We start from the raw sequence: 23,471 nt of genomic DNA on the forward strand, positions 1-23,471 counted from the left end.
TTTTGAAAAGGTCTATATTTTCAAACAAAAACTTTTTTTCCTGCATATTGATTATGAAAAACGAGTTAATTTTGCTCATTTCAATCTTACTTTTTTTATTTTTTATTTTTTTTATAGCACATTTGGACCTGCGTGCAATCACATCATTCTCTATAGGGCACAGCTTATTGGTTACTGCTGTATCAGTAGAAAATTAACTTGCGTGCTCAACCTTTAAATACTTGGTCAGCATTTTCTGTAGCAGCTACAGCACGCTTTCAGAAACCCTCCGCCTTCCCCAGCTCCACCTGTATAGATCTGCTACGGGTAATTCATGTATGCTATATTGTACAGCAGCAGAGTGTTGTGTATGTATGGGCAGTAGCTAGTCCCATACTTGCTCTGCAGCAGCGTAGCAGATTTATTCCACCAAGACCAAATATATCAACATTGTCATACCCATTACCATGCCAAACACTCAGAGAGTTGTCATGACAGAAATGAATACGTCATTATCATGGTGCACACTTTTAGTTAGTTGGGGATGTGACTCTTGTGTTTGAGCAAAACTGTTGGTCACTACACACACACACACACACACACACACACACACACACACAAATGACTCCTGTGGTGTTTTTTGGGCCAGAGAGAGGGATGCTGTGAGACGAGGAGAACAGGACCCACATGAAAAGCTTCCTCACCTCACTTTCATCTCCAGGCCAGATGAGAGAGAGAGAGAGAGAGAGAGAGAGGCAAGGCTAAACCTGCTAGTGAAAGGTTACTAGAGAAAGACAGACTTGGAGAATATAAAGATGGACATAAAACAAGGCACCATCACGTGAAAGACAAGTCTGCATGGGAAGGAAGAAATTTAGAAGCCATTGTTCATTTGAAGAGAAAGATAAGGTATTGTGGGTTGTGTTTCTTTCAAGTAATCACAGGGACTAACACTGTTCCCTTTAAGCCGTGCACATGTGTGGCTGCTCACCTCTGACGTTGTTCCTTCACTGATGAAAAAATAAATACTTTGGGCAGCAGTCAGTTTCAAAAATAGATGGAGGAAAGCTAGAGATTTCTTGAATTTGAGCTAAATGAATGGACAGCGTTTCAACTGGAGTTTATCCGAGTGTCCATTGAATTAGAGCTAAATGAATGGACAGCGTTTCAGCTGGAGTCTATCCGAGTGTCCATTGATTTTTTTTTTCTTTTTTCTTCTTCTTCAGTATGCAGCTGAAGCTGTGAGAAATCTTGTGTGGAAATACACAGTGCTGATTAATTCCCTAGAGGATTAATTCACAAACAGTACAGTACAAAGTTCATTGTGGCATATACAGAGGCTCACAAAAGTCGTGCATTATTATTTATTTTTTTGTCTTGTTTTGTGATCTCAACAAAGCAAGTTAAAGAGTTTTTTCTCTTTTTTTTTCCAAGAGAGAAAGTGGAAAACAACAATAATGCAAGGTCTCTAGATAACATTATTAATAATGTTAAAATGTGTTAATAATTGTGCATTATAATATCATAATTATAAAATAATTTTATCACATTTGATTATTTAGAAAATGTTCAAATAAATAATAATTTATTTGTAATAAATATGTATAAATTGTATTAATTAAAATGAAGATATACATTTATATATAAATTATGCATTTCAATATGTATTGTTTGTTAATAAATAATGCATTTAATAATTCAATACATTTAGGGAAAAAATATTTACATATGTAAATATGTAATGATATTCTTATATAAATATTGTTATTGTTTTTGTATATTTCATATGTAATTAATATACATTACCTTTCAAAAGTTTGAGGTTAGTAAAAACATGAATACTTTTTATTCAGTAATGACACATTATATCGATGAAAATTGACAAAGTCGTAAGAAACTATTACTGTATTTTTAATCAAATAAATACAGGTTTGCTGAGCATAACAGCCTTTCAAAAGCCTTTCTGACCCCAGAACCGTGACCGTAACAATTACCGGTATATATTTCTGTAAAATCCAACCAACAGAAATGGGTTTTGCTCAGCAATCTACAATTCAAAGTTGCATTGGGAACAACAAACTTGTGAAAAACTTTTAATTCACAACATGTGTGTGGATGTCATTTATGAATAAAGGGAGACATTTCAGGTGTGTCGTGCTCACAGCATCTCGCTATCTCTCCAGCAAAGTGTGTGTATATGTGAGTGTGTATGAGGTTGAGAGGGCCAGTTTGCTTAAGGGCAAACATTGTCATGTTCTCTGCTTATCTGTGTGTTGGAGACGAGTGGCCTACTGCATATAACACTTCCTCCCTTCGCTCTTTTTCTTTTTAGGTGTGATGAACAGCAGGCATGTGGACCTGAAGCTCAAGAAGCTCACAGAGTTTCGGCCACAGGGTGGCAGCTCTCCTTCCTCCTCATCCTCTTCTTCGTCACTGACGGCATCCAGTACTTCACCCCTCAGCCCTGAATCAGGCGGCCTGCAGGTAACATTTACACACACCTGCTCTGTCTTTAATTGTATTCGCTAAGCAAGCAGCGCTAATATTAATGCTCATACTTATGGTTAGGAGTTCACAATGATTCCCTAAGTTATTAACTTTGTTGAGTAAGACATGAGTCAATTCAAATTGTGAGACTTGTAGCTTAGAACAGATTTTAAGATAGAATGAGTATTTAAAAAAGCTTTACAATGAAGGAGGACCTGAGCCATATTTAGGGATCAGAATATCATACAGACTTGGGGCTGTACTCTTTTGTTTTGGGCTTGTAAACAACCACCCAGAACACCCTAGTAACTACATAAAGCGTGCTGAAAGACACCACACACATTTTCTTCATGATATGCAAAAACGTGCCCAACTTAACATTCCCAAAGCTTATTTATTGCATTTCATTGTAGGCTTGTTATGGTAGTTTTAACAGACTAAGAGAATGAGAACCAAGCCAATCATTTCATACTATGCGTGTAGGAGGTAAAAGGCCAAGGCAGGTTGATTTTCTTTGATTCGCTGTCTCTTGTTTATTATTTGTCTGAGGATCATCATGTGTTTATATATTAAGCCAGAACACATGAATGACATTTTACAGCCATTACCTCATATCACACCTGACCTTTTCTGAGCGAGAAGAGAGCTTTGCGGTGTATCGACAGCAGCGTGTGGCTCACGACGTTGACATGCAGTGGATTGATTTACCTGGTTTATTAAATACCAGCGTTCTGTGTGTAAGAACAACATGCATACCTGTGTACTGCTGACTGCTTGGTGTTTATACGTGTGTGTGATGACCTCCTATCTCGCTGTTGTATTCAGAGCCCCCAGGTGGTGACTGCAGGGCATGTTCAGAGATGCTGGCGACTACCTTCCCCCACCTGTTCGCCCCTTTCTGCTCTCTCTTTCTCTCTGCTGACAGAGGGGATTTCCTGTGAGCAGATGTTAGCAGGCTCTTTGATGCACAATGACTGCAGTGATGTGTTCGTTTGAGTCGGCAGGCCTCTTTCAGTGCACTGCAGCAGGTGTGAAATAATTGGTCGAGGTTTCCCAAGGACTAGTCACAAATAGGTTAGATTCCAGAGACAGATATACAGACATGACGAGGATGACGCAAATTGTCACACATACAGCGATTCATTTGGGTTGGAGAAGAAGAATATTTACCCAGTTATATTATTGGTAATAATTTACCAATAATAGCATAATTTATACAGTACACCTAATTTATTTTGATTAATACAAATTATTAACTGTGTTAGCGGTAACTTTAAGAAAATGAATGGAAAAGCTGCCATGAGAAAACAGTTTTCTGAAAGAAAATTGAGAATCATGAGAACATTTTCTGCATTTACTTTCAGCTACACTAGCATTGAAAAGTTAGGAGTTTTTTTTTTTGTTTTTGTTTTTTAAGTCACTTATGCTCACCAAGGCTGCATTTGTCTAATAAAAAAATGCAGTAAAAACGGTAATATTGTGAAATATTAGTACAATTTCTTTTAAAAAAGAAGTAATAATTTATTCCTATGATGGCAAAGCTGAATTTTCAGCATCATTGCTCCAGTGTTCAGAGTCACATGATCCTTCAGAAATCATTCTAATAGGCTGATTTGGTGCTCGAGAAACTTTTCTTATTTTTCAATGTTGAAAACAACCGTGCTGCTTAATGTTTCCTTGATGAAAATCAAATTCAAAAGAATAGCATTTATTTGAAGTAAATATTTTGTAATATAAATGTCTTGCTTGAATAAAAGTATTAATTTCTTTTTCTAAAAATAAAAAAAAACTCAACCCAAATTTTTGAATGGTAGTGTATGACACTTATTTAAGCAAAATGTATACATGTGCACATGAACAATATTGTCAAGAACTGGCAAGTGTTTCCGAGGAACAGTACAATTTCTATCTTAGTAACTAGAAGATAAGGTGATTTAACCGATAATTTCTAGTATGCCTTCATTATGAAATGGCTTTTAGTGATGAGGGTCTTGTACTCTCTTTCTCTATGAACAGTCCAGCACCTGCTGCAGAACTGCAGGCCAAAGCCCAGGGGAGGATCAGCAGGGTTACGAGCACTGCAGCTCTGAGCCTCAGTGGTTAGTGGGGTTTCAAAGAAAGAGCAGCTCACGCTTTCTCTTGTCTCTTCTGACCTTCACCCTATTCTCCATTGCAACCTTGTCTTCATGAAGAAGTTTGAGTGTTCTTCCTCCACGTCTTTTCTTGCCTTTTTAAGACAAACGCATTAGACCTCTCTCTCTCTCTCTCTCTCTCTCTCTCTCTCTCTCTCTCTCTCTCTCTCTCTCTCTCTCTCTCTCTCTCTCTCTCTCTCTCTCTCTCTCTCTCTCTCTCTCTCTCTCTCTCTCTCTCTCTCTTTCTTTCTCTCTCTCTCTCTCTCTCTCTCTCTCTCACTCAAGGCCTTCTCTTGTGGTACCGTCTTTTAACTCTTAAAAAAATCTGAATCATCCGCTCCATCCCTCGAGGATTCTCCCATCCCACAACTCCTCTAGGCCATAGTATAACGGTGTGGGACAGAACGGTTCCCCCCAGCACACACACTGCAGTCCCCCAGTGCTCCCGGTTGTGTCTCATTAGCAATTGTCTCTATGCACTGTGAGCCTGCTGCCATGGTGGCACACGATAACCGCCTGCAATGAGCAGCAGACCGCAACATTAGTCACGCATCCCAGATACACACACACACCTCTGCCAAAATAATACCCACCACCACCACAATAATGATCGGGGCGATAACAGTTTAAAAAGCGCTGATCGCGATGTGGGGATAGCCCTGATATCTTCCCCAGCCAGGGGTACCGAGGGGCCGTGGGGGCAGGTGTTTCAAGGAAGGGGTTGTTAGCGAGGGTTGGAGGCCTTGGGTCCTCCGGGAAACGAGGATTCTAGCGGGGCTTTGGGTTTGAATCCTGTTTGTTTTCTTTGGACTTTAACATGAGAGGAATCAGACAGGGTTAAAGGGCTTTGTTGAGCTGTCTCTAGAGATCCAGGCTGTTGAATGTGTCGTTTTAACACGCAACACGCTCACGCCTTTGGTTTTGTGTGATGACTGCGGTACTCATTCCACTTATAGGGACGGACTTAGGGTGACATTTTTTCACTATCAGATTGCCATTGTATGATGTTTTATGAATGAGTATATTTAGTTATTTTTCTCCATCATATCTATTATTTATTTATTAAAAAATGTACACACATAATGACTCTATTTTACCTATTCTATGATGAGCATGTTTTTAATTTCTGAATTCAAATAATTTTTCTGGAGGAAAATCAAGGTTGTAAAATGTCATGTGATGTGACTCTTATAATGATATTTATGATGATTTTTTTTTTAATACAATTATTTTTATTTTTATGAAAGCGCTATATAAATGCCTCATTCTATTCTATTCTTTATCTTAAATTCCATAACACTTGAACAATGATATATGTATATATATTGAACAATGATCAATATATTTCTATTTATTTAACTTAATAAAAAAGTTCATGTTAGTTCACAGTGCATTACTTAGTATTAACAGATCCAACTTTTGATCTTAAAAATGTATTGGTAAATGTTGAGATTAATAAATGCTATATATATATATATGTGTGTGTGTGTGTATATATATATATATATATATATATATATATATATATATATATATATATACAAACACACACGCATCCAAGTACCAAAGTGTTTTCTTATCCAGCCTATAGGAATTTCTTACAGTTAAGTTACTATCTGTCATGATGGCTGAAGAGAAGCTGCAGATTAGGGCTGGGACATCTGATATCGTCCCTTTAAACACGTGGGATTAGTTGAATAAACCGCTATAACTGTTAATATTCATACAGGCTAAATTTGTTGTTCTCTAGGGAGATGCTAATTGTAGCTTTGTTTTCAGAAGTTATAATTTAAGTATAAACAGGCCAGAGGTGGTATGCGTGTCTGTTTGTGCACGCTTGTCTTTATTAGCTGTGCGGTTTCCGTACACACACCAGTGAGCTAACGTCTGCACTAACAATGTTTCTCCCTCCTAGTCTCAAGCAGTGGAACGTGTTCGCTAATTGCGAACTTTATTAGACGTTTCCTATTATTATTGACGTTGCAAATGTTATTCTGAATGCCGTCGTTTCGCTTTCCAGTCTGCTTGGCTTATTGGGCCCGGCACATAATAACACATTTTAATATTGAGGTGATTGGAAGCCGCAGTGAGAAGCTGCTAACACATGTTCGCTTCCAAGACAATAGTGCTTTTAATTTGCATAATCTGAATACATTTTCTGGCTCAGGTTTTGTTGAAAGTAGACTTAATTGCCTTATTTCCTTTGTGCTTGTGAGTTAATGTGGGACTCTGAGATGTACCAAATGCTGCAGAACCTTTCCTAGACCGTTCTTCAGGCACGGCGCTCCATCGTTAAACATTTCTTGGCCATGTGTGTCTAATTTGTTCTTTTCTTTAATGTCGACCAGCATCAGAAGCAACTTTTATTCAAATGACTCCGCTCTACTTTTAAGTTAACTGCTCTTTTACTCTCTCTTTTTTCTTTCTCCCTTCATCCCTCCCTCTCTTTTTTTAATGTGTTTATAGAATAATGTGGATGAATTGCATGCAGAGCGTCTCCGCAGGGCTACAGAACGTCTGCGCAGTCCCGTTGTCTTCCACAAGGAGTCTGCTGTCAGGAAAACACAGCTCAAATCATTCAGCCAATACGTAGAGACCAGGCCAGGTGAGGTCCTTTACTTTCGCTGATGTCACTTCCTCCAGTTTGACTGCATAAACCAAGATTATGGAGGATTTTGCATTGTGGAACCCTTAAGTAATTAATAAATGAATGTATTTAATGCATAAAGATGAGCATGTCGGTTACATTCAGGTTTGTGGTTCAGTTCTGCCAATTAGGCTTATTGTAAAATGAGTATTGAAGTGTCTCTTAGAGGTCTTCAAGAATACTAATAGTTTAATAACAGCTTTATATGGTGTTTATATATGCCTAGTGATTGTTTTAATGGAGATGTCAGATCTGTCTGATTGGGTTAGGTTCATCTGATAAAAAAAATTGTCTACATATTAATTTATAGTCAGGTGAGAATCAACCAACTTTTAATATGTCTCTCTCTTGTTTTAGAGGTTAAAAGGCAGAGATCCGTGCCTGAAGATCTGAAGAGGAGTGGCGAGGAGAGGGGAGCTCTGACAGAGATGGAAGGACGAAAGCCAACTGAAGATGAAGTACTTAATGCATATTTAAATTCTGTGTCAGCGCTGCTCGTTCTGATGTTGTCTGTGACACCAGGTCATAGTTGGACGTCACAGTCGCACACAGTCACTCACATCTGTCTGAGGGGCAGAGAGGTTTTTGAACGCTGATGTCAATCTGTTCTTCCCTAAAGCCAAAGAGACCAGCCAAATTAGAGTGCTATTCCCTGATAATTGTAAGATTAGGGAAAAAGGAAATGGACAGAGCAGCAGTGGATATACCTCTTTCACTCAACCTTTTTCTTAGAACACTTTCAATTTGTCCTGAATTTCCCCTCCGTTTTTGTCTCCATTTCTGGTCCCAATGTCCATCAAAAAAAATTATTGATTTATTTTTAAGGGAATAAAAACGTAGTGTGAAAATATATATATATATAGAATTATAGAACTATGCAATTATCTTTTCTTTCGTTCTCTCGATGCAGGCTGATCTAAAGAAACTACAGTATTTTAATTATTGCAGTACCAAATACAGGGACAGAGCATAGAGAAACATATCCTGGGAAGAGTGAGATAGAGACATAGAAAGAGAGAGAGGGAAGGTCAGTAGAGACCAGCTTTGCCCCTCTCTGTGTAGGGGTTAATGGGTGTTGAACTTGCCCATTACCCAGCTCAAGCTGAATTACCCTGCGAATGATGTTTGCATTAATATAATATATATGGAAATTTCAACACTTAATTATGGCAGAGAGGCGAGAACAGGGGGAGGGGGCTGATCATGTGTAAAATTGATTTGTGGGAGAAGTATTTGATAGAGCAGCGAGGAAGAGGAAGGTAGAGTTTGATGGACAGCAGGAGGACTCAGGCAGAAAAAGTGCTGTCTTGGATGAAAAAAAAAAAACTTTCTTCCCCATTTCCCTCTTTCCTATTATGAAATAAGGTGCATCAGCACTAAAAAATATATATATTTTTGCAGCAATCTTTAGGATGTGAATTTAAATTAGCACTCTTTTCCACCTCCCCCACTTTTCTTAGAATATTAGGATGGTTGGTGGGAGAGGACAGAGGCGGGTGATAAACGAGTGGAAGAAAGGGGGGTGGGAGTGCTTGTCACTATCACACACTTGGAAATAAGCGTGCAGTTTAATTACTGTATTTGTCCCTAATCACTGTCTCATCCCTCACTTCAGTGTTTCCCATGAGCCAGAGGGTGCTGGCACCAGGGCCACATGCGTAAAGGAATAGGAGCATGTTTCCAAACGCGTACATGTGTGAATCTGAGCACACACGTGTGCTGTGTAGATCTCTTAGATCCCTGCTGATAGGCCCTTAGGCACTGACCCACCTCTCCCACATATTTCAATTTTGCTTCTCTGTGTGTCAGTCTCCAGACTGCTGTAAAACTGGATTCTCTCTGCGGTCATTTAGCGTGTGTTTATATTGGTGTGTAAGCGCACCCTCCTGCCTCCAGGCTTTACACATGAAGTCAAACCTCAGCATTTAAAGCTACAGTCTTTATAGTATGGGTATATGGAACATTTTTATTTATAATTTATTTTAATAAACATGCTCAGCATTTAAAGCCAAAGTCCATAACGGTGCAAATCAACATTAATAAGCCATGAATAAATACAAATAAATAAATCTTTAAACCTATTCAGAATTTTATTTTATTTTATAATCATGTATACAATTTTTAACATATATTTTAAATTGTTAATATGATTTAAAATATATATAATTTATTATTACTTAATATATTTAAATATATATATATATAATAAATATTTTTGAATGTATGTATTATTGTTATTTATTACCTCATCTTTGTAATTAACCTAATTTGGGAAAATTTTGTAATAATTTATCACATCCTATTTTTTTAAAGAAGGCAGAAAAAAGAACATTCATTCGCTTAATTAATTAAAGCAATATGCACCAGTAATTATTCTGACCACTGTTCCCCTGGTATTAAAAAGCTGTATAAACCCAGGATGTGATGCTTCATTTCTTACCTCTCATCACTCCCCCTTCCTCTCGTTTGTTCTTGCCCAGCAGAAAGCGTTCAAAGACACCAGTCAGTACGTGGTGGGAGAACTGGCGGCGCTGGAGAGCGAGCAGAGGCAGATCGACACGCGGGCCTCGCGTGTGGAGAAGCGTCTGCGCTATCTCATGGACACAGGTACGCCGCCCAATTACACTGTAAACAGTTTTGGCAAATTGAGCGTTCACAAACTCTTATGGAGTTTGGGAAGTGTGAATCTTTGAAGCCGGGATGTTGGGGCGGCAGCGGGGATATGAAAAGGGGCGGTGAGGATGCAGGGAGGCTCTCTGGGCCGCCGTGATAAGAGAGCCTTCATGGGAGCTGATAACTAGTGCTGATAGCGTCCGCCAGCCAGCCACTATTGAACAGTACCGTGCAGCCATGCGCAACAGAACCCCATATCTGGCCTTCAATGATATGCTGTAGAAGAGAGAGAGAGGAGGGAGAGAGGGGGATATGGCAGAGGGGTAAAGGGTGAAGAGGGGAGGAAGAGAAACGGGGAGGGTTGCTATTTGGGGGCTGGACAGAAAAGGAAATGTTAAAATAATGAAAGAAACATATTAATAGATACATGCTCTTGCTCTCCCCCTCTCTCTCTCTCTCTCTCTCTCTCTCTCTCTCTCTCTCTCTCTCTCTCTCTCCCTCTCTCCCTCTATTCCTCTCTCTTCTCCTCACATATACACATATGAAAGAATGTGGGGTGATCTTTCAGGTGTGTATAGAAGGGAAAAAGGGCTGCTCAGCCTTTGTTAAAACAGAGCTTCGTTCTGAGCTAAAACGGCAATGGCTCCTGCACCTCAATAACCCAAATTTAAGAACAGCCTCCTGCCATCCAGATGCTGATACGAAACAATTTCTCACAAGGGTGGCATCTTAAAAAAAGGAGGGTAAAGTAGACGATTGAATTTGTATGCTTCTCCATCACATTGAGGATGATATCATGACTATCACAGTTTTGTGTTTGCCCAACCTTCCATCCATCCATTCCTCTCTCTCTCTCTCTCTCTCTCTCTCTCTCTCTTCCCACTCACCTGGACCCTGTTGAAGTCAAAGCCGCTGTGTCCGTTTGAAGGGTTTTTTCTCGCTCTGAATGATAAATGGCTTGAATGGCCTAGCAGGTGGAGAACCAAACCAGACATTTCAGCAATATTTACACACTCACACAGAAATAAGAGGCTCTGTTACACACCAGACTGTGTGTACGATTCTCACCTTAATGTGCTTACCTGTCTGAGCTAGTGCACGCATTTCAGCACTGCAAACGGGTGAATTCACGCCAGGTTCACAGACAACATGTTCTTCAGTAACAGCTTCTATAGCCAATAATACACAAAACAAACAAGGTCATTATGTCATGCTTAACATACACATATTGAATTTAGCATACTGCCAAGCTGTGTTGTACTTAATTCTTTTAAGTATTATATAATTGTAATTTCATGGGGATTTAGTTAAAGTTTTTCTCAATTGAGTTTTTTCTTTATTTTTTCTTACTTCTGTAAGTATTTATTTACTTCCTCCACCCATACTATAGGGTGCTCACTAGATACATATAAATACATACATACACATAAATTAGGCAAATAATTAAATTCATGATATATATAGACATATAAAATAAACATCTCTATGCATTTACATTTATATGTATACACATGTATATTTATATGTAAATATGTATATGTGTGTGTGTGTGTGTATATATATATATATATATATATATATGCGCGTGTACATGTATGTACACATACAAAGTTATATTTATATAGATATAAAAACTGTACTAAGAACTACTCGTGATCCCTGATACCCCCCACCTCCCCTCCCCACCTCATTATACGCTCTGCCTTAGTCTGCTGGTTTTTTGCATTTGTTTCCCAGATGAATTCACAGTAATTGGGCTGGTTAATTTATTTACTGTGTGCAGTTCACAGCACATTAAAGAATGGAGATAATTGAACACGAATTGTCAAGTGTCTTCTGATATCAGGCGTATTACAGAAGGGAATGCGTATAAAACTCTATTTCCATGCAACCATTGTTTATGGTAATTAAGTACACAGATGTATTCCTTGGTTGCCTTCCAAGCTTATGGCGACTGCCATTGTTGTCTTCTATTAATATGTAATCAGTAAATAGTTTAATTTTCTAATCTGCAGTTGGAGAATTCACTTTCTAACAGCTCTTAATTATGGCAGAGCCCTAATGATGCAGCCGCTGATGGGCTAGGAGGCCGTAAACGGAACGCAGAGCGCTCGGGGGAAGGCAGAGGCCTGCGGTGGCTCCTGCCTAATGAACTTGTTATTCCCACACCAGAGGGAGCAGTGTCCTTCACACACACACACAGGCTTCTATGCCCATCTCACCAGCAGCTCAACCATTACCTCAGTTAGCCACATCCCTAGAATTACGTCTAAATATGTTAGGCGAAAACATATCAATTTTGAACATTTCGCAAAATCAAAAGTGAGAGAGGAGAGCTATTCGCGCACTCTCCATTCTGTCCGAGCACAATACCGTCCCGAATCACATTGAAATTTTTCAGCTCACAGCATTGAAATGTGTGTAAATGTTATCTGCGCGGCTTTTGATATTCAGCAACCCTCTGAATGCATCTCCCTGACATCTGCTCAGCATGCATTTATGCACACATATGATTTTCAAATTGCTTTATAACCTGCAACAATGAACGCAATTATGAAAATAATGGCATTTAAAGGCGCTCTAAAACCCTCACACCTACAGAGTCCTCGATAAGAGATTTTTAAAAAAGCAGGGGGAAAGAATGAGTTTTAGGTGAGATTAACATATGTTTAAAAATTGCACTTGAGTCTGATAAGATTGACACAGGTTTTATTGCATGCTAATCCTTTCTCCTTTTCTTCGACGCGGTCACAGAAATTCATACAAGACGGATATCATCAGCTTAATGCAGTTTACAGACAAGCCATCACAGTCTGTGCCAGCAAAAACAAACGTGTCAGAAGAGGCCCGTTATGTTTGTTTTATTCTCGGGGACGAGGCCGTCCTCTTCCAGGCTTCTTCACGGATGTGCACCTTTTTATATTTTAGTCTCAAAACGTCAGTCCCTTTTTTCCCGCTTTTTCCCCCCCTCAGCTTTCCCACATTAATTCTCCCTGCCCACATTCCAAGACAGTGTTGGCCATGCAGAAATAATTGCTTGAGTGTCTGCGTTTATAGATCTCAGCTCCGCCAAGACTGAAATGGAATTGCTCGTGTGGCTAAGGCAACATGCTTGTAACCAGCCCCTTAGTTTGACTAAAGATTTAAGCTTGGCTACGTGAGTCGCATGGGGAAATGGTCTCCGAGCTCAGACAACAGCTAACAGCTAACACAGCTTTAAGTATATTATCAGGCAAGTTCTTTCAGAAACGTATTGCTAAAGAAGCTTAACATTAATTATTGTAACTTTGGGAAGATTACATCCACAGCATGCTTGTAAGCGGTGGCATAGTCCTCTTGACCTCCTATGCAAGAGCTTAAAGACACTAGAATGGCATTTCAGCTGCATTAATAGGATAACCAGTATAATCTTTCCGCAGTAAGAGAAGGAAAAGTGTTTAGAGCATAATACTCGCCCCGGTTCTGGGGACGAGACGGGTTTTGTGATGTCTCGCGCAATCGGCACGCACCGGGTTCTATCGGTGTAATCGCAAACTTTTTTTTTTCTCTCCCTCTCTGCTGTTCTCTTTCTTCTGTTGTCTCTCTTTCAATTCTCTTTTTTCCCTTTTCTCTCCCTCTGTCCTATTCTTTCTCCTCCATGGGATTTGCATGCTAGTTCGGTAGCTTGTCCACTCTAATTTTAAAGACCAAAGACCTCGTTTAGCCTTCCTGCTAAGCGTGCGCCGTGAGTAGCGGAAAAGTAAGCCTGGAGACAAACGCAGGAATTCGGCTCATAAGGATGGCTTTTATCGGCACGACCAAAGGCCAGCGCTGGATCAGGAGGTGGCTGCCTATTCAGGTTTAGTGCTGGACTATGTGCTCGACTTCAAGAGCTGGTTAACTTAACATCAGAATGGTCCATTTTCGGCTACTGGCTTTGCGGCCTTTGTTCTTCCCACTGGTTTTAATTCTCACCGGACCGCTACGTGCGCAGCGTAGATCTCCTTTGTGAAGTCATGTATTCTCGCTACCTAATATCAACAGGTTAGACCTTTAGCCTCAATTAATGCATGATGTAGGACATTAGCGCTAGTCTTGTATTAAACTAAATGAGTGTAATTTCTCCTTGCATTTGTCCGTCTATTGTGATGATCTCTGTAAGCGAGAAAGAAAAACGCCTCACATCAGCCATTTTTAATCTCTGAGGCCGTTTGAATGTTCGAGAGGCAAAAACAATTTAATTAGTTAAGTTGCATTGACTTTACATTCAAACCCCCAACCAGCAACCCCTCCCTCCAAAAGCTTTTCCCAGATGTGAAGAGGGTTTTTTTTGGTCTGGTGTCAGGCTTTCAAACATTCTTTAACAGTTGGATGAAAGGGGATTTTAAGGAAGATTAGAGAAGGGGATCCTCCAGGCATTGTCTGAGAATCTTAAGATAAAACGCACGGGGTGGATAGTGTCTGCGGAGGGGGGTGTCGGGGGGAAGGGTTTGTTGGTTGCAGAAGATACGGCCTGCATTGTGAGACATGTAATTTAGATTTTTATAGCGGCACGGAAATTACGATGAGTCGCCATCATAGCGCTCCCTCTCATCCCCGTTTGTTTTCGTTTTCCTTCTATCCCTTTCTTTCATCCCCCCCCCCCCCCCCCCATGTGTTTTGCAGTGGCCTTGCTGTCCTCTAAATTGTTGGTGTGAAGTTAAGTTAAACGCTGCTACATGTGGCATTGCAGGCAGGCAGTGATATGCCTGATTAACATTTTCAAAAAGGGGCACAATGATGGCGCTTATTATAATCTCCCCTTTATTGAAGCATCTTGAGGCCTTTTCATCCCCCCCACCTCCCCCACCCCCTTGACTGCCATTCCAGTAAGACCCAGCCAAACGCAGCTTGTGCCGTGCCACTGCGGCTCCATACGCGTGGAAAAACAGAGAGCCACTCTCTGCAACGCCAGCCAAGACCTCAATGATCTGCTGGTTTTTGTTGTGTTTTTGTGGCACTGGTGTGTGTGTCTGTCTTTTTCATTTTTATTGGATTTTTGTCTGTAATGTAGAGGACGGTCGAGAGGAGACGGGAATGGCTTTGTGTGATGCATGTAGGATTTGAACTTGCATATTGTGCGCAACACCCCACTTTTTGTAGCAAACACAAGCTATTGTTCAATGAAAAAAATGTCGACACATATTTAGGAAAAGAAAGCTAACAGACACTGACAGGTCTGACATTTGAAGTATTTCTTTAACTCCGGCTTTTGAATGTCATTCAATAATTGTGTTGTTGTTAAATTTGTTTTTAATTTTATTACGTCCTATTTTTTTCTCATTGTGAAAAAGGCTTAGCCAAACAGTTTGGGTGCGTGGGACTCGGTTTGCATAATTGATCATTATTTGGTTTACAAATTGTCTCCTGACAACATAATTGAATTTCAGTCATGCACTTAATTAATAGACCTTTTCATATGGAAACTGATTAAGACACACTTTACAATTAAGTGTAATGACGCGGGGTTGGCCTGTAATTAGGGGCATTCACGTGCTAACAGCCCTGCTATGCTAGCTCAGTTGTTGTTCATTTCCCTTTGTATGGGCCTCTCTAGGCTACACATTCCTCTAGCGTACTACCTGAACCTTATCAGCACAGAGCGTCTCTCCCCAGCCCACCTTTAGCATGCTAAAACACGCTAACGACACCCAAAACAGCTCATTTGAGCTAATGGAAATGACCATTTAAATGCTATTGTTCTGCTGTTAGCCGCTTAGTAGAGATGGAAAGATAAGCGAGGGAAGCTACTTTTATAGTTACTGTAGGGAGGAGACTCATTATCAATTTGTCCTTAAGCAAACCTGAGGAAAGAAAAAGAGAGAGAAAAAAAATGGAAGGGTTGGGTGGGGGGGTTGGACGCCATAATCGACAATGCAGATGTGTGGAGGGCAGCTAATAGTGTTAGCACATCCATTACTCTCCTCAGCTTAATTCATTAAGCAAATTGGGCGGGAACCGTATTGGCCTTGTTGAAATACGTGCAATATGACACTGCTCAAATTTGTTCTAACACATGGCCCGGGGAGACGAGCCGACCGCTCTAATGGGGGAGGAGGAGCAAATTATGCAAAGACACACTGCAGGAGGGAAATGACTACAACGCAGAGGGAGTTGCACCTCTGCACTCAACTAACCCATTTCCCTTCACTCTAAGCCATGTCACATTCATTCTCCTATCTTGTTGTACCTTTTGACCTTAAAGGGATATTCACCCAAAAAAATGTATTCAACCTCATGTCATTCCAAACCTGTATGACTTTTGTTCTTCTGTGGAGCACAATTTTTTTTGTTTAAAAGGACTAGAATGTTGTTTTGGACCACATTGACTTTCATTGTTTGAACAAAATGAGTTGAGACATGCTTCAATATATCTTCTTTTATACAATGTACATTATATTACTTGGCGCAAGCTGAAACTTCTGTTAAATAATGATAATAGGGACTTTTTAAATGCTTTTGACAGTCATCTGAAAGGCTGAACATCTAGGGGGCCAGCAGATGTGTTTCACCCTCCGCAATCGTTTGCTCAGACGTTTACTTGGAAAACGGATTAAGCAAATAAAAGCAAATAATATATTAGCAAGAAAAACATTCTGCAGGTGTTGACGGGACCTTGCTGCTTGTGCTAATTTGTCGTCTCTACAGGTAGCCATTTCAGAATCTCTCAGGCTTCAGTGTGAATCTAAATGGAGTGTTGCTCAAGCTCTGATAACCCCCCAGAATTTCACACCTCTAGTTTGTAAACAGAGAGGTAGAGCGGGTCCTAAGTAGATGAGATAACAGAGATACTCCTAAATGGCTACAACCTGTCCTTAATGCACACTAATGTCTTACCAAAACACTTGCGTTCCAAATAGGTGGGGCCAAGGCTGCCACCTTTGTTAATGCTAGTTTAAAAATCTATTATAGCTCACATATACTGGTAGTTTTGTTACTGTAACTGCAAACGATTTACATCTTTTGACCCACAAGATTTTTCAGATAAATGTCAAAAGCATCTATAAAGTCCTTGTTTAAATTATTGCTCATGCTACATGATATAATTCTTCATCATAAATAAAAACAAATTTATATTCACATTTCTTTCCTATGTGGAACAAAAAAGAAAATATTTAGATTTTTTTTTGTGTGTGTGTGTTGTTTTGGACCCTATTGGCTTCATCATATTGACAAAAACAGTTGAAACTTTCTTCAAAATATCATATTTTGTGTTCAACAAAAGAAAGTAAGTCAAACAGGTTTGGAAAAACTAAAAGGTGAGTAAATTCCTTTAAGACATGTCATCTAAATGTCTTGTTTCTTTGTGTATTATGCCTACAAATCATACATTTACTGAGAAAATACAGAAGACGTTGTGAATTTGTGTCAATTTTAGCTCTTAATTCAGGTGCAGTCAACTCAACACCGTTAGTTTTGGTCCAAGAACAAGAGATGGGGGCAGGAATGCAAGCAGCCCTTTTCCATTTGGCTTTGTGTAGATTTTGAGAAGCTTCATGCAATCACAGATACATATGTATGTGCTCATTGCTCCCTCCTGGAAGGCACCTTTTTACATGTACATGTCTACTGGGGTCCCCCCACCCTTGCAAACAGGCCTCCCCTCTGTCAGCTAATCAGTACTCAGCTAGATGCATTGTGACCCTATGCAAATCTATTTACATTGGAATAGGGGAATCAGGGGATCCTAAACTCAGGCATCGAAGTTGAAGAAAGAATACCCAAGGCCAACAAATAAATGAAAGTTTGCTCAAATCCGTGAGATAATGGGGTCTGTGTTCAGACTTACCACAGTGGAGAGATAAACACAGGGATTACTTGGGGGTTTTGCATCAGTTGCTTTCTGCTGGGTGGCCTTACTTGTCAAAAAGGGAGAAAAGGGGAGAGAGAGAGGGAGAGAGAGAAAGAGAGAGAGAGAGAGAGAAAGAGAATAGGGAAAAAAAAACGTTTAACGCAAGGACATTCACATGGCACATTGAGAAAAGAAGTACCGCTAATTCCATCAAAGCCAGAGAAATCAGCCATTAATTTATGCTGCTCTCTCCCTCCCCCTGCAGCTATTGTTGCTTTGGTTGTTGATCATTTCGGTAACATCTGGTCCTGGGTTTTTTTTTGGAGGCCAGTTAGTGTCAAGCAGATGACCCCCATCAACGTGGCCAAAAAAATCACTCTGGTGTCTCATGCTGTCGCTGTCGTCCTGTTGGTAAGAACAGAAAATGCAGGGTTTGTCTGTGAATATCTCATCCAAAAAACGAAAAAAATCTAACATTTTAACTAATGACAAGCAAGCAATTATAGTAGATGAAAACTTAACATTTATGCAAATTTTATCCAAAGTTACTTACATATTCTACTTTATACATTTGATCCGCCCTTAAAAATGTAACCAACGACCTTGATGTTGCTACTGCCATGCTTTACTTTTTAAGCTACATTCAGGAACTCTTACATTAGTGTCAAGGTTTGCAGGCAATTAATGTGGCCTGAATATGAAGCCATGACAACAAAAGACCATTCTATAAAATTGAAAGCTGGAGTATTTGGTACCAAGCCTTTCCTTCTCAGGTCTTCATAAGTGTTATGGTTGCGCAGGTGTGGACGATTCCTGTTAATATATATTTGGAAAGATGGAAAGATTTGGTATTTGAATCAAGGGCTTTGCCGAGGAGCAGATTATGACTTCCATGGTGACTCCTTCCAGCTTTGGGGAAATGAGCTGTTGACATTCTTCAGGGTCATCATCCAAGATAGCAGGCCAACCAGCAGGATTTACCCGATAAACCAATCCAACTAGACCTTTATCCATTTCATTACGACTGGGGAAGGCAGGGGTGAGATGGAGATGGGTTAGAACTAATATTTTTCTCTTTCCATCAAAATTTGGTCAGCCAGTATGGATATAGTCATCATGACTAAGCCCTTGGGCTAAAATATATTTCCTAATAAACAGCTTTTTTTAATTGCATGCTTATAAATTATAGTTAGTCTAACATTTTCTGCATAACTACTGCAGGTTTGTACTGTGGTATGATTTTCAGAGAACATTGTTGGTCTGTGGGGTATTTTCTCTCAGACTGTACGAGTAGATTGAACAGCCAAGAGTGGATTCAGTACGAGTATGATAGGGCCTTTGAAGAAGAATCGTTTACACCTTCTGTCATCTCGCAAAGAACATCATCTTTGCCCACAAAGCCTATGTCTGACAATGTCTGAGTCCTCTCCACCTTGGTCAAAATAATTTTTTTCCCATAATTCTCTTGTGTAACCTGGGGCTAGCGTTGCTCCCCGCTGTGAGGTAGACCCAGAGGAAAGACAAAAGCACAATGAAACAGGGAGCTTACCACCAACCGCTCTCACTGGAGCTCTGGAGTAGGGCCCACTATACACCGCTGCCTCTCCAGTTCTGTCCCAATGCTAATGAGCCGGCTCTGATCTTTCCTCTGCTTCCCGTGTTTTCAACATCTTCAAGGACCACATGGCGCTAGCAAAATAAAGACAACCAAATGAGAATTTTTAACGCTTTTTGTGTCAGCGACTCAGCGCCTTTCAGCCGGCTCACTCATTTAATATTCCCCCGGAGAAAGAAAGGACAGAGGAAAGAAGAAAAGAAAAAAGGTAAAATGTGCAACAAGGAGTTGGTGGTGCTGGAGGGAAAGGGGGAGGTGTCACTTGCATTCCTCCTCCGACTTATTGCAGAGAATCGAACCATCTAAATCGTAAAACAGAAATGCCGTGACCTTAGTGTTCTCGTTTCACTCGTTTCCATTAAAACAAGACACAAAATGTACATTTTTGACCAATGTCGACGCTGAGTTTCATGATATCAATAACAGCTCCCGAACAAGAGGGGACAGATAAAGGGTGAAAGAGGGCCCGGGTTTGACGGAGTCTCCTGCCAGCTGTTCACACACTCCTTTTTAATAGCTGCGTTCTCTATACAGAGGCACAAGGCAGTGCCTCGCATTAGCGCTGGAGACCACTAGTTAATAGGATGATGTCTTTTAGCTTTTGTTATGAGATTATTAACCGGGATAGGTTTCTGCTCTCATCCGAGTCGCTGCTCTGAGGGCCTGTTGAGCACAAGTGGTAAAATACAGCATCTCCACATTGTGCCGTGCTTGTATGGCAAAAGGCTTTTAATGAAACACCTTTTCGGAGGCTTCACCAGGTGATCTTTTTTTTACCGCTCTCATCTGCCACTCACACAGCTTTAATTACCTGAAGTACTCAGCTTTTTCCAAAGGCCCTTGATTCTGCCCCTGTGTTCAGCGCTCCCAAAAGCAGGTTTAAAGTGGGTGATAGAGTGAAATGATAGTATTTGTCAAAATAAGAAAGGAGAGGACCTCTGGCTCCAGTGTTTCACCCTCAAGGTCATATTATATCTTAGGTCTTATTTTATTATGTAAGGTCTTATTTGTTGGTTTGTTTGTGTTTACACTTGCGTTTTAGGGTTAACTTGGTTTATTTAATCTTTATAAACCTATTAATTGCTATATATATATACATTTATATATATGTAAGTGTGTGTGTGTTTTTTTAATTGGTATTTGTTAACCTTACATGAGTACAAACTGTTGATTTACATTCATTTTACTTCCTCATGACACTTTCAATATCTACATTTAGTATTTAAATTTATATTGTCACCCTCTTTCTAAATTCAGAGATTTATTTGTTGCTCATGTTGTTTGGATTTGATTAGACAATGTATTATTGTTCCTGTAGTTGAAACACTAGAATGGCCCAACAACGGCAGATTCATGGGTTCGATTAATAAAATGTAGACCTTGAATGCAGTGTAAGTTGCTTTTGGATAAAAGCGTCTGCCAAATGCATAAATGTAAAGACAAAAACTCAAACACCAAACAAATGTCAAACAATATCTATGGTACTGTTTCATCCATCAAGCATTTTTTCATTTCATCCCCTCTTCTGTCATTTTGCATCATTATTTATCGCGAGTGCTGTTGTGAAGAGGGCTGTAATTGTTGTTTTGTAATGTAAACTGCCTGTCTTGGCTGTTACGCTCATCGTGAAGCTGCGATAGTGGACAGGCAGCCCAGGGATTAAGGAGCAAGGAACGGCCAACACTAGCTGATAGTCTGTCAGTCTGTGATAATGTTTATTGATTAAAAAGAAGGGTGGAATACAAACACAGTTTAATAGAGTAGGGGGCTGCAGGCAGAGATGGACATATTTGTGATTCCTGGTGCTTAACTCAGACAGGCAGGCTACAATTTATATAGTCTCCACTGTTACTCCCCATGTCAAAATATTGCTTTAAAGTAATAGAACCATTTTTGATGGATATGCAAATGCATTAGATATTAGGTAAAAGGAGAAAATATACACAAATTGGAATGTATTTAAGGCAAAAATAGAAGAAAAAAAAACTATTATCTGCCATTTGTTTGTTTTGCCCCTGCCAAACTCGACATAAAGTGCTGGGGGACTGGGGTGTTTGCAGAGGAGTTGTTTGTGTTAACAGCGCTGAGGGGCGGGTGAGAGACGAGTATTAAGGTACAGACTATCTTCTGTCAGTCCCTCACTGAACGTTCAAACAATTACATGAAAGGATGTATGATAACGGTGTATGTATAGCCAAGACTTTTCTGTCATTAAGGGCGACTTAAGCGATCCTGTTTTCCTCCTGCGGTTCTTCTCTCCTCGCTGTAAGGCCGCTCCGCTTATGAATCCTCCCTCATAAGCCGCAAAGCAAGCAACTGAAGGTCAATAATACCGGTGGCAATTGAAAACCCAGTGACGGGACACTTTGCGAGGAATTAAATTGTAATGCGCTTTGACTGCTCATGTTCCATTAACTCAAATATGTCAGTCTGTGATCATGAATTGATAACGTGTTTCCTTACACATACAATCTGATCAGTGCTCATATTAAGAACATGTAGTTATTTTCCGCTTTAAGATTTAAGTGATTTAATACAGTGTTTTTTTTATGTCATTTAATCATGTTTTAGTTATTTGGATGATATTCTTTAAGTGGTTTAATTCTATTTTAATCTCGAAATAATTAACCGTTACTTCAGTAGAGTAAATTGAAGCTTTTGAAGATTTTTCAGGGTCTCGGTCACCTAAAGAGGCTGATCCCCAGATAAATAGCAAACAGGGGAAAAGGTTAGTGGTTAACTAGGTTGGCTTAAACAAGAGAAAATGTGTTCGGTCCATTTTGAAACTAGTGATGGGCGTCTTAAAGCACAATGGCCGGGGCTTTATCCTGAGATTAGGTATTGTGGTCAAAGCTAAACTACCTTCCATCAGAGCGGCGCAAGGCGAGTGCTGCCCTTTCAGCCCACGCTAACAAGACTTCTCCACATTGCAGACCCACTCAGAGTAATTAAATCAATCCTTTTGTTCTCACCGCTCTCTCCTTCAGTGACGAGTGAAGATCTGATTATTGCCTTCATGCATATTCAAAAAGACTCCCTGACTGGGCCTTAATGAGCTTCCTCTCAATCGCACAAGATTCATCTTGTTCTTTCCCCCCTTTTTACTTATTTTTTTTGGTTGTCTCTCGCTCTCTTTTTCATGCATTCTCTCTCCTGACAACAACAAAAAAGAGGGAAACGGCAGTCAGACGCACAGAATGAATGAGTGAGGAGAGTCAGCCCACTTAAAATAAATCGTAAATATTCAAAAAGTGACTGAGTGGTGGAGGAGTGGAGATCTTCCCCTTCAAACTCCGATAGACAAATTGGATTACTGGGTATTGGATTAAACAGAAAACGGGTGGATAAGAAATGAGAAGAGCTTGCTGTGATCACAGGGTTTAATATATTTCTTTTCTTTTTCTTTTCTTTATGGCCTCTTCTCTCTACCCCCAGCCTGTTTTTTTCTTCTTCTTTTTTTTCAGTAAAGACACCCAGCTCTTAGCAGGACTCAGGATTAATTTCCAATTGTTCTGGTTTCTTAATGCTTTAGAAAGATTTTTATCTAAATCAAATGAGGGGGAATTTTGTAATTAAACAAAATGCCAAGCAAAACAATCCCCCTGTTGTGGAGGTTTACTTCAGAGTTATTTGCTTTTTATCATTCCGTAAATATCTAAATAAGGTTCTAATTAAAAAAAAAATAGAACCTTCAATTCACATAATTAATTTGCTATTCACAGCGTTTAGCCTAATTAATTACATGCCTTGCAAATGAAAAACAATCTTATTTAAGCATTTTGGCAACTTTTGGAAAGATTTTCTACGCTAATGTTTCCCAAATATCAAGTTGTGGTTTTTATTACCAGTTTCTAAAGCAGCTCAGATATTTAATTAATATGTTGGACTCGTGACAGTCGTGCCTGGAGCTATTTAGGGTGCATTTGAAATTAATCGGGTGTATATCTGTTTAAAGTCTAGCTAATATAACCTAAATATATTCACATGAAACTTTACATTTGAGTGACTTGAGGTTTGTTTCGTCTATGTGTGTGTGCTGTTAAGTGTTAGTAAATAATCAGCAAAGGTTAGCAGGAAAGAGGGGCAGATTGTGAAATGTGTGAGGATTTCATTAATGCTATCTGTTTTGAATGCAACAGTGGCTGAGATGACTATCTTAATCTGATTGGGCTGCAGGGCCCAGATCAC

At 39.7% G+C, this 23,471-nt stretch overlaps 1 protein-coding gene across 11 annotated transcripts in view; it reads left to right on the top strand.

Moving 5' to 3' along the window:
• Positions 1 to 23,471, top strand: part of ehbp1 (EH domain binding protein 1) — a 130,958-nt gene that overhangs the window by 95,392 nt on the left and 12,095 nt on the right. For 8 of the 11 annotated variants that reach the window (XM_079633778.1, XM_079633782.1, XM_079633784.1 and 5 more), the window contains 4 exons: positions 2,312 to 2,463; positions 7,065 to 7,203; positions 7,603 to 7,703; positions 9,726 to 9,852. In XM_079633778.1, the coding sequence (XP_079489904.1) occupies positions 2,312 to 2,463; positions 7,065 to 7,203; positions 7,603 to 7,703; positions 9,726 to 9,852 (519 nt within the window). The remainder of the gene's footprint in view (positions 1 to 2,311; positions 2,464 to 7,064; positions 7,204 to 7,602; positions 7,704 to 9,725; positions 9,853 to 23,471) is intronic. The other 3 variants (XM_079633781.1, XM_079633783.1, XM_079633785.1) reach the window with 1 other exon arrangement.

This window comes from Phoxinus phoxinus (assembly GCF_949152265.1).
Source record: "Phoxinus phoxinus genome assembly, chromosome: 13".
Classification (NCBI taxonomy): domain Eukaryota; kingdom Metazoa; phylum Chordata; class Actinopteri; order Cypriniformes; family Leuciscidae; genus Phoxinus; species Phoxinus phoxinus.